The 11,205-nt window shown below is 55.0% G+C and overlaps 1 protein-coding gene across 2 annotated transcripts in view; it reads left to right on the forward strand.

Annotated features, from left to right (window-relative positions):
* Positions 1-10,185, forward strand: part of TTYH2 (tweety family member 2) — a 35,406-nt gene extending 25,221 nt beyond the window's left edge. The window contains exons 9-14 of one of the 2 annotated variants that reach the window (XM_074343609.1): positions 188-280; positions 553-645; positions 2,354-2,496; positions 3,141-3,326; positions 3,757-3,835; positions 8,228-10,185. In XM_074343609.1, the coding sequence (XP_074199710.1) occupies positions 188-280; positions 553-645; positions 2,354-2,496; positions 3,141-3,326; positions 3,757-3,835; positions 8,228-8,308 (675 nt within the window). In that variant the 3' untranslated portion in view covers positions 8,309-10,185. The remainder of the gene's footprint in view (positions 1-187; positions 281-552; positions 646-2,353; positions 2,497-3,140; positions 3,327-3,756; positions 3,836-8,227) is intronic. The other variant, XM_074343608.1, reaches the window with a different exon arrangement.
* Positions 10,186-11,205: the final 1,020 nt, after the last annotated feature.

Raw genomic sequence — 11,205 nt, forward strand, 5'->3', positions numbered from 1 at the left:
GCAGGAGGACGGGGCAGCTCTCAGGAAGTCTGAGGCATGAGGAGAAGACTTCTTGCAAACAGGAAGGGCCGTGATTAGGGATGTGACTGCAGCTGCAGACGGGGGTGGGGCTGCAGGGGAAACAGGCAGCTGTGGGGGCTCCTGGGGATCGAACCTGATGGCAGGACTGTGGTCTCCCCTGGCCCAGGCACTGACCGTCTTCCAGCGCTCGCTGACCACCATGCAGATCCAGGTGGCAGGACTGTTGCAGTTTGCCGTGCCCCTCTACCCCACGGCAGAAGTAAGGCGGTATTTTTTGTTGTTGTTGTTGTTGGGGGTGGGTAATAAGGTTACTTATTTATTTTTAATGGAGGTACTGGGGGTCGAACCCAGGACCTCGTGCATGCTAGGCATGCACTCTACCACTGAGCTGTACCCTCCCCCTCTTCGTTTGTCTTTAAAGGCCACTTTGCCCAAGCTGCTGTTCGTGGTTTTATCCTCAAGCCCTCCCCCCGCCGCTCAGGCTCTGCCTCTCTGTCTGTCTGCATGTTTGCCTCTTTCTTTCTGCCTCAGAAAGATCTGCTCGAAATCCAGCTCCTGTTGAACTCATCCGAGTCCAGCCTTCACCAGCTGACGGCCATGCTGGACTGCCGAGGGCTGCACAAGGTGCTGGGGTGGCCCTGGGGGCCAGTGGAGGGCGGGGGGATAGCCCAGCAGGCCACATCTTCCCAGGGAGAAGCCAGCAGAGGCTCGGAGAGTGACTCTCCGGGCTCCCTTCAGGCTCAGGGAATGGGAAGGAAGTTGGACAGCAGAAAGGTTGAAGGGGCCTGGCTTCTTGATTCTCTCCAGTGGCTGAGAAGGGAGACTCGGGGAAGGGTACCAGGGGGTCGGGGTAGGAGAGTTGAATCATTTTACCTCTAGAACGCTGTTGGGGGTTGGGGGCCTGGAGCTATAGGAGAGAGACTGTTCCCCAGTGTGCAGACTCCCAGCCATCTGGTCAACCCATCCAATGCCCTGGGTTGTCAGTGGACATCCCACTCTCATTGCCAGGGTCACCTCTAGGAATTTGGGATATCAGACGTTAGTGCAGAGAACACACTGGGAGTGTGTGAGCTCCCCTCTCCCCCAGAGTGGTAAGCCAGGGTGTTTCAACAGCTTTCGCATCCTATGTGAATTTAGAGCAAATCAATATAATAATGATCGTGGTTGCCATTTACTGAGCACTTGGTTCTGTGTTCAGCCTTGTTCTGTGCACTTTATATCTGATACGTCATTTAGCCCTCACATTTACACTGTGAAATGCATGTTACTTCAAGGGAAATTTTATAGATAAGCAACGTGTGTGCGTGCACGTGTGTGTAGTTAGATAGATAGATAGATAGATAGATAGATAGATAGATAGATAGATCTATTTATTTATAAAGAAGCTTACTGAAGATTCCAGAGCTGTCAAGTCAAGGGCTTGGGTTTCGGACCCTGGCAGTCTGACTTCAGAGCTGAGAACATGGGCATCACCCTGGTACCCGCTCTCCCTCCCACTCCATATCCAGTCCCTCAGCAAGTCTTCGCAACTGTCCTCTCAGGTACCTCCTGCTCCGTGCACTTATCTCTCCCTCCACAGCTGCTGCCTTGGTTCAGGCACCATTCTGCTCCCCTAGGTGACAGTTGTGCCCTCCTAATTGGTCCCTACTTCCTCCTGCCCCCTTAGACCTTTCATTGACAACAGCCAGAGTGGTCTTTTTATTTTTTCAGTTTTTTTCTAATGGAGGTACTGGGGGTTGAACCCAGGACCTCATGCATGCTAAGCATGCACTCGGCCACTGAGCTATACCCTCCCCCCCAACAAAGTGGTCTTTTTAAAAATGAATTGGATCACATCCTTTTCATCCCAAACCCTCCAATGTCTTCCCATCGCCTTGTGTTAAATTCAAACTGTTCACCTGCCCTTCGAGGCCCAGCATGACCTGGCGCCATCTCACCTGTCTCCCGGTGGCCCTTCTTCTCTTTCCTGACCACACCACGCCTGCTTGTCCCCATTGCCTCAGCCGCTCAAGGCGCACTCCGCTCCTCGCCATCCTGGCCTCAGATTAAGTGCCCCTTGTCTCCTGGCTCTGCCACCCTGCAAGCTCATCTGTCCTGTTCAGAGCCTCACACACAGTGGGTGTTCAGCAAACGCTTGCACAGTGAACCCAAGAAGCCCCGTTTTGTCGGGGTCCTGAGCATGGACCCTTCTATGTCTGTACAAGGTGCTTGGGATGGAGAAGGGGAGGAGATCTCAGGTCCAGGCTTGGGGAGAGGGGCTTCCAGAGACGAGTTCAGACCCCAGGCTCTGCCACACTCCCCCTCCAACCGCACATCCCTCTCCCTCTGCCAGGACTACCTGGACGCCCTCGCTGGCATCTGCTACGACGGCATCGAGGGTCTGCTCTACCTCGGCCTCTTCTCCCTCCTGGCCGCACTGGCCTTCTCCACCATGGTCTGCGTGGGGCCGCGGGCCTGGAAGCACTTTGCCACCAGGTGGGCTGCCTGGGGTGTTCCTGGGGCAGCAGGCGGGAGGCTGTGCTCTGTGACTGAGCCAAGAGCTGATAACTGAAATGGAGAAGGGCAGCAGGGGAGCAGGCATTCAGCCCCAGCAGGCTGGCTGGATTTCTGCATCCCTGAGAATTCAGACAGACCCCCCAGAAGGAGGTTTGAGGGGGCCAGGGCAGGAGCAGGGCCAAGGATGGTGACAGCATCATGCCACAACCTGGCATCACTTGCTTGCCCTCTCTTCCTGTGCAGAACTGTGTGGCATAAAATGAGGAGGAGACCTTTAAGGGCTGAGAGGGGCACCCCCAGAATATACCAGAAGGATAGATTATAGTACGGTTACCAGGACACCTATGGTCTCATTGAGGAGCTAAGAGATAAGATGGTATTTCAGTGCCTTGAGAGTAGATCAGACAAGAAGAAGCAGGGTAGGGAGGGTCAGTGTGGACAGCATGGTGGGCTACCTGGAGGAGGTGGACACAGAGTTGGGAACAGAGCAGTGATCTGTATCAAGGAGACACATGTGGCCAGAGGGAGAGTCCTGGGAAGAAAGACTGGGAAGCGGGCCAGGACCCCATTGCTAGAGCCTCCCTTGCCCCTCATGGCTGCTCATGTCCTACGTGCCATTCTAGGGACAGAGACTATGACGACATCGATGATGACGACCCCTTCAACCCCCAGGCCCGGCGCATCGCCGCCCACAACCCGCCTAGGGGGCAGCTTCGCAGCTTCTGCAGCTACAGCAGCGGCCTGGGCAGCCAGACCAGCCTGCAGCCCCCGGCCCAGACCATCTCCAACGCCCCCGTCTCGGAGTACATGTACGACAGGGCTCCTGGGGCCTCCCTCGTACCTCCCCCAACACATCAGGCTGAGGCTTTCCTATCCCCCAGGGCACTGGGTCTGGGGACAGCATGCTTGGGTCCAGAGAACCAGGTGGGGAGGAAGACATCCAAGGCCAGCGTGGTTCCCCCACTGCCGCCAGGGTGTCTGGCGGGAAGGCCCCCGGGAGCATGTAGTACTGGAGGAAGAGCTGCCGCAGGTGTCAGGTCTTTTGCCTCAAGTCTGCAGGGCAGGTTGAAGGCCCCAGAAGCTGCATTTCTCCCGGCCATGCTGCTCCTGGCCCCATCACCCCGTCTTCTGCTTCTCCCCACCCTCTCTTTGTGGTCGGTTTCCATTCCCCACTCCCATATGCACACGTCCCCCACCCCCACGCCTTCCCTGCCTGAGCGCTCCTCTCGGCCCCCGCAGGAACCAAGCCGTGCTCTTCGGTGGGAACCCCCGCTACGAGAATGTGCCGCTCATCGGAAGAGGCTCCCCTCCGCCCACGGTAACCTGGACTCTGAGGCAAAGGCACTGCCCTTGTGGCAGCGGCTGGCGGGGGAGGGGGGTGATAATTAAAGAGAAAACCTCCTTCAGACCCGGTGAATCCCCCTGACAGGGGTAGAAAAGAATGAGACCAATTTGCTACTGAATAAGCATTAAACTAGACTGCCCAGCACATGGCTGGCAATCCGCTGAGGAGATGGTAGAGACAGAAAGCTCGCCTCACACAGCCAGGCAGACGCCCCGCACTGCTCACCTGTCCTCAAGCAGGAGGACTCAGCAGCACCGTTTATCTGGTTCATCCTAAATCCGCCTGGTGATTGGGCGGCCGTCAGGGCTCGCTAACTGCCACGGAGATGGGGGACTGTCTTGTCTTCCCTGATGCTCGCATTTCAGAGATGGCTTCCAGACCCAGGAGAAAGCGTTCCCGGATAGCAGAACTGCCAGGAGCCTTCACTGGCCTTGCGAGAGGTTTATCGACATCTCAAAGGGACAGAGAAGTAATTTATGATTACAAGTTTTCTAAAGGAATTGCTGCTCTAAGATGCATTTTGCCCCAGGGAAACGTTTTCTGTTTCAGATTTGTGTTTACCCTTCCAGCCTGGGCTGCAGGGTTGGGGGGCCGCTGTGGTGGCCGATCTCGGAGGGCTGATACCAGACCTGGCCTTCCCCGCCCCCGCCCAGGACCCCACGTCCCCAGGGCTGTGCCCAGGCGGCGTCTGCATTTCCCACATGCTCTCCGTCTCTGGTCAGGGGACCTAGAAACAGCATCGGGGCAGGAGTCTGCGGTATGTGGTTGGGGTGGGGGGTCAGGCTGTGTTCTCCGAGAGCAGGATGAGGGTCACAGGGATACTGGCTGAGACAGAGCTACAAATAGAGACAGTTGAGGTTAAAAACGTGACTCCAGTGCCAAATGCCTGGGTGCAGGAGGAGGGTATGACTCAGTGGTAGAATCTGTGCTTAACATGCATGAGGTCCTGGGTTCAATCCCTAGTATCTCCATTTTAAAAAATGATAAAAAAAATTTTTTTAATGCCTGAGTTCAAATGCCAGCTCATTGCTTATGACCTCTGTGACCTTGGGCCAGTACTTCACCTCTCTGGGCCTCAGTTTCCCTGTCTGTACAATGGAAATGTAATAGTGCATAGCACATAGATGGTCTGAGCATTAGAGGAACTGGTCCTTCTGACCAATGTGCTACAGTAAGTGCTGTAAGAACGAGCTTCTTGGTTTTTTTAACCCCTCTGTCTTCACTTATGTTTCCTCTCACCTGGCCTTCTCCACAGAAGTGTGGCATTTATAAGAGGGGTGATCTGAGACAAGGTCAGAGGTCTGCGATAGGGCAGAAGAGTTCTTGAGCCAGGAGTCTGTTGGGGGAAGGAGCCTCTGCCTTCGATGGGCTGGGAGAGGTGTTTCACCTGCCCCATCCAGGTGGTTTGGAAGGAGCCGTCCAGTTGGTGAACTGGGAGCACTGGAGCTCCGGCGACACAGGACCCGTGACATAGACCTGGGCCCTGAGAACCCAGATGTTCACATGTGTTCAGCGAGTCCAGCAAGTGCTCTTGGTGAAACCCATAGGGACCTGGGAAGAGAGCCAGGGACCCAGCCCCCGTCTTCAGGAAATGCAGTCTGCAGGAGGGGAGACTCAGGAAAGCTATTGTAAGTGCCAAAAGGTGCTTTGGGACCCAGAGGGAGGAACTGTTCTTGGAGTCCGAGGAGGTGTCATTCAAGCCTTACCTTAAAGCCCTGGCTCTCACCCAGAGGCCGGTTGGCATCCCCTCAGCAGTCATTTGGCCATGTCTGTGTTACCGAGTCCAGACTCGGTCTGCTCACCGCACGGCAGGCCAATAAATCAGGAGAAGAGGTGTTGGGGCAGGGAGTAGGATTTTATTCAGAAAGCCAGCAGACCAAGAAGATGGGGGAACTGGTGTCCTGGAGAACCATCTTCCCCAAGTCAGAATTCAGGCTCCTTTTATATTGAAAGGGAAATGGGCCCACCTTGCTGGATTTGCCCCAAGTGCCAACGTGCTGTCCTTCTACAAACAGCGCTAGACCCAGGCCTGGCTCTTGCTTCCTGGGGCCTCAAGCTGAGAGGGCGGCTGGTGCAACATTGCTTCCAGAATTGGCACCTTTTAAATCTCACCCTGGCTCCTCTCTAATCGGAAGCCTCTTAGGTTCCTTTTTCCTCCCACCAGCTGCTGTGGCCCCAGGAATGCAGATGGATTTTAATATTAATCTCAGTACATCATTAGGGGAAATCTGCTGCTGTGAAAAATGAATTACTCAAGGCCCTGGGATGCCAAATAAAAAGGAATTTCGGATTACCTTCTGTTTCGAAAGATCCAGGCCACTCTCCCTGCCATGAGCGGAGATAATCAAGAACTGACCTTATTTGCAAGGCTCAAGGACAGAATAAACCTTCCTCCCCATCATCGGAGACCTGCCCAGAAACTCCAGTTGCTTTGGCTGTGTTGACTGCTCTGCCCCGACCCGGCTCCACCCACCCCGGGGAAGGACCCGCCCACCCCCACCCCGTGCAAAGGTACCATGAAGACACGTCTAAGGCTGCTGACCAAGGAAACCACAGCCTGGAGGATGTGGATGTGAGCACCAGTAAAGAGCACAGCTGGCCGCTCCCCACTCTCCCCCTGCACCTGCTCTAAATATTATTCGTCAGGTCTCCGCGTGTTTGACCTATGGACAAATCCCTCCCCCGCCAGCGCCATCTCTGGGACAGCCTGGGGGTTTCATACATTGTAAGATCAAGCAAGGCGATCAAAATATACAGCCTGTTCCCTTGGCTAGGAATGCGTCCTCCCTTAGCTCTGCTCTCTAGGAATCCTCCTGTCTTCCCAGGCACGGTGTCCTAGACCTGCTGGACAAAAATGACCGGGGCAGTTGTTCAAAATGCAGCCCCGGTGATTTCTCATCATCAAGCAAATTTGGGAATTACTTCTTCGAGGTGGAGAGTCTCACTCTTGAACGTCCATCACCTGGAGGACTTGTTACAACCCAGACGGCTGGGCCCACCCTGTGTCTGACTCGGAGAGCTGGGGGTGGGGCCCAGGGATTTGCATTTCTGACCTGTTTCCGTGTAAAGCTGAAGGCGCTGGTCTTGGGACCACACCTGGAGAAGGGCTTCTCTGGAGCAGACTTCCCCACTCGGCATACCAACATTGTGAGCCAGATCGTTGTGTGTCGCGGGGCTGTTCTGTGCATCGCTGGATGTTTAGCTGCATCCCTGGCCCCCACCCACTCGATACCAGTAGCACCCCCACTGTACAGCCCCCTAGCTATGACAACTAAAAATGCCTCCAGGTGATACCAGCTGTCCTGGCGGGGGTGGAGGGAGCAGCAAAATTGCCCCTGGTTGAGACCACTGGGTTAGTCTCAGGCTGCCGACCCCTCGCCCCCGCCCCCGCAGCTGGAAGCATCCTTCCCTCTGGTGTGAATGACCTGGTCCTGGATCCCACAAGCATCCCTGGGGCCAGGAGACAGTCAGGGTCCAGTGGACTTCTGCTGCTTGGAGTCAGCAGACCAGCAGCAACTGGAGCTTGTTAGAAATGCAGAGGCTCAGGCCCTGTGTGAGACGTAAGCTGTGACAGTGGAAGAAGCTGCATCTCTGCGTCCTAGCAGTGGCTAGCGAGTGCCGGCTGTGAACGTTTCCTCTGTGTTCTCCGACTTGGCTGTGCTTGAGAGAGCTTTTAAAAATATGTTGGCGGCACTTTCAAATGCTTAATTTTGTGTCATGTGTGCTTTATCTCCTAAAAAAAAAATACTGGTGGGTGTGGCCTGGCTATCAGGATATTTTTAGACCACCTCCCACCCCCCACCGCCCCGCTCCCCATGTCTCTAACGCACAGCCAAGTTTGAGAACCACTGTGTTAGGGGTCTTGCTTGCTTTATATTATTTCATCCCTTTCATGCAAGAGCTGAGTGCTCGTTAAGTCCGTTTTGCAGATGGGGAAACAGGCTTGGAGAGCTCGGAGAACCTCAGCCAAGGTCATGGGCTGAGTAGGGTGCACAGCTGGGATTTGAACCTGGTTCTCTGAGGCGGCCGGCCTGTGCCCGCAGCCTGCTTACTAGGCGGGCTCCTGAGTGCCTTGGTGTGTTAGGGGGGCTGGTCAGTGTGTGCGTCTTGAGTTTCAGGCTGGAAACCAGATGTCCTGATGGCCCCAGGGTTGGAAACATCAGCAGACAGGAAGCCTGCCCCGGCCACACTGGTATCCTCCTGTCCCCGCGATGCCTTGTCATTGAAACTTGGTGCCTGGCCACTAAGGCTGGCCCCGCTCGCACCCCCTCAGAAGTTCCCAGCATTTGTGCTAGGACGGTGTCTGATTTAACTGGTGGTGTGGCGTGACCCTGTTCTGACTGTCCCCTCTTCTCTCTCCCGCAGTACTCTCCCAGCATGAGGGCCACCTACCTGTCCGTGGCAGATGAACACCTGAGGCACTACGGGACCGAGTTTCCAGCCTAACACACTTTCAGGGACTCCTGCCTCCTTGATCCGTTTTTGTTTTTAATTCATGCAAACGCAAGCTGTGTTTCTTTAATAGAAACCAAAGGCATCTGGAGACTGTGTGCAGGGTTGGAAGACTGTGTGCAGACTGCAGGGTTGGAAGGCTCCTGCTGGCCCAAAGGCGTGGCCAAGATTCAGGGAGAATCAGCGTGGGACTGGCTGAGCCGCCCGGGCAGACAGAAGACCCACGACTTGGACCAGCTTCTCCCACCTCTGGCCTCCTCTTCCACCGGAAATGCTCCCAGGTGCTTGGCCACCCCTAAGCTGGGAGCCTGGTTCAGCTCACCCCTACATCCCACTGTCACCAAGTGGGGAGCGGCAGGAAGGAGGGACCAGGTCAGGTTCAAGGGTCCCATTACCAGGGCTGTGCCTCCTGCTAGCACAGCCAGAAGCCCAGGTGGCCACCCTGAGTCGCCCCTCTCCTCCTGGCTGCACAGAGGGGTAGCATTTCCCTGCAGGAGAAGGTGGAAGGGCTGGTCAGGAGATGCTTTTATAGGAGGCGGCATCCCTGATGAGACCCGACACGGTCCACATCAGTCTCCCAGGGCCAGGTGGACTCTCCCTGGGCCACCAAGGGAAAGCGCTGGAGGGCTCCACCTAGGAGGCTAGTGGCTCCAGGGCTGGGGGACCACATCCTCGTGCCTGGTGGGCTTCCTGGTGGTGGCGGACCTGTCTTTCTTCGACCCTCTGCCTCCTCACCTCCATTCCAGAATCCATGCTGTGAGTTTGCTCACTACAGATACAGACGGTCTCAGGTATTCACAGACACTTTGGAAGTGACTAACACTTTTTTCCCCCGGTGTTTTAAATATTTTGATTATCCAAAGAATTGAAACTCATCGCACATCCAGTTTTTACAATAGCTGCGGGGCTCACCCCTTCCACCTGATTTGTCTACCATTACATCACAGGTTTTGCTGACAGCAGCCAGCTCTTTACTGATCTGGAGGTGGGGAAAAGGGGATTTTTAAGCAAAATAACGATCAGTGAGACATCCTGTCCCAAGCTGCTGATTGCTGGGCATGTGGGTTCCTCCCACTCGGAGGGAGGCTTTTTAAGAGAGGAAAGTCTGTAAGACGGAAAACTCCGTGAACAGAGTCTGATCCAGGGGACTAGCAGAATGCACAGGTCAGCTCTTCCCTCTCTTTTGTCTTAGAGCAAGTTTGCCGTAAAAGGTTTTAGCAAAGTGGGCCGGCTGTTTATTGATGTGCACACAGGCATCTTCCCTCCCTCGCCAACCCCCCCCCCACCCCACTGTCCAGGACCGCTGACCTGCACCTGCTGGGTGAGGAGGAGCCTGTTGATCAGGAGAAAATAATGACCCACCATCCTTTCCGCCAAGGATCCAGGGTTAGGGTCTCTGGTGCTCCCAACCTCCTGCCAACAAAAAGAACATGACTCGGAAGCCCCCACAGCTGCGCACGCCAAAGCAGGGAGGCGAGGTAGCACAGCCATGGACAGGAACTCCATCTTGGAAGAGCCACCTTCTTGTCAAAACACTGACAACAGGCTGGTCCTCAGCCCCCAGCCAAGCCTCCACGACAGAGCGGGGCCACAGGGCCACAGGGCCACCGGGACTGTCTCCGGCATCCACCTATACATATGTGTACCATGACCACACCTTCGTGAGGCCGCATTGCGTACAGATAGGAGCTCGGCCACGTCGAGGTGTTGCTTCTTAACGTTCGTTGTTGGCGACTAGAGTTGTTTTTAATGCATGTGAACTAAACTAGCATCCCTTGGGTGGTTCCCCAAGGAGCCCGGTGGGCACACATCTCCTTAATACCTGTGCGCCCTCACCTGGGGGAGAAATAAACCACTTGTACTAAAATGCACGCTCAGTCTCCCAACTTTCTGGGCCTTGGGAATGACGAGGGTACCGAATGGTGGCTTCTGGCTGGCTTGTGTATGGGGAGGGCTTCAGAGCAGATTTCAGTTGTGACTTCGGAGTGAGGACTGAAAGATGGGGCTACTGAATGGATGTCACGGGGTGTCTCTGGTGGCCTTGCTGCTCTTCAGGACCAAGGACAGGCCTCATGTCTGCCCAAGTCCCCCCTAAATTTAGGAAATTTAGGTCATTGTTTCTACTGTTGCTGATAATGAGTCGCATTTATTGAGTCCCTCCAATGTACCAGAGACTGTCCCAAGTTGTCACATTAATTGTTAAACCTCATAATAACCCCATGAAAGCATTCATTTTGTAAATTAAAAAGCCAGAGACACAGAGAGAGAGTAAGGACTTAGTAGGAGCGAGTGTCGGAGCCAGGAGTATATAACCCCCGGCCCAGGCTGGGCACCTCTGTACGATGTTGTGGGCTTGGAGCAGGGGTCATGTGACAGGCCACCTCCCCCAGCTTTGCAGCGGGTCCTTGCTGCACTTTGAGAGCACTGGGAGTGGGATGCAGAGGGCCCTGGCAACAGGACGTGCCAGGCTCAGAACTGCATATCTGTCACGACAAGGATTTCAGTACATGTTTTTCCCCACCCCTTACGGACCGCCCTCCTTTATTCTTCCTCTCAGGATACCAAGAACCCTGGAGGAAAGGCTTGGAGAAATGGAGAAACTCTTTTCTATAACTAATCTGATTTTTTCTTTTTGATGCCCAAAGGAGATGCACTTTGGGGGCTTCCATTGTCTGTGGCTTTCCTATCTCGGCCTGTACCAATTCTTTCCAGAGGGAAGGGTGGGGGTGCCTCCCACAAGCATGACTCTCTTCCACCTGCCAACCTGTCAGCTCAGCCTTTTCATCCCCAAACTTCTCTGCACTGCCCCGACGAAAGTTTAGCATCACCGGTGCTTGACTAACTGGAGAGGGACTGGCGGCGCTCCCCACTTGGCGGGATGGGGGTTGCGG

Source organism: Camelus bactrianus, chromosome 16, assembly GCF_048773025.1.
Source record: "Camelus bactrianus isolate YW-2024 breed Bactrian camel chromosome 16, ASM4877302v1, whole genome shotgun sequence".
Lineage (NCBI taxonomy): Eukaryota > Metazoa > Chordata > Mammalia > Artiodactyla > Camelidae > Camelus > Camelus bactrianus.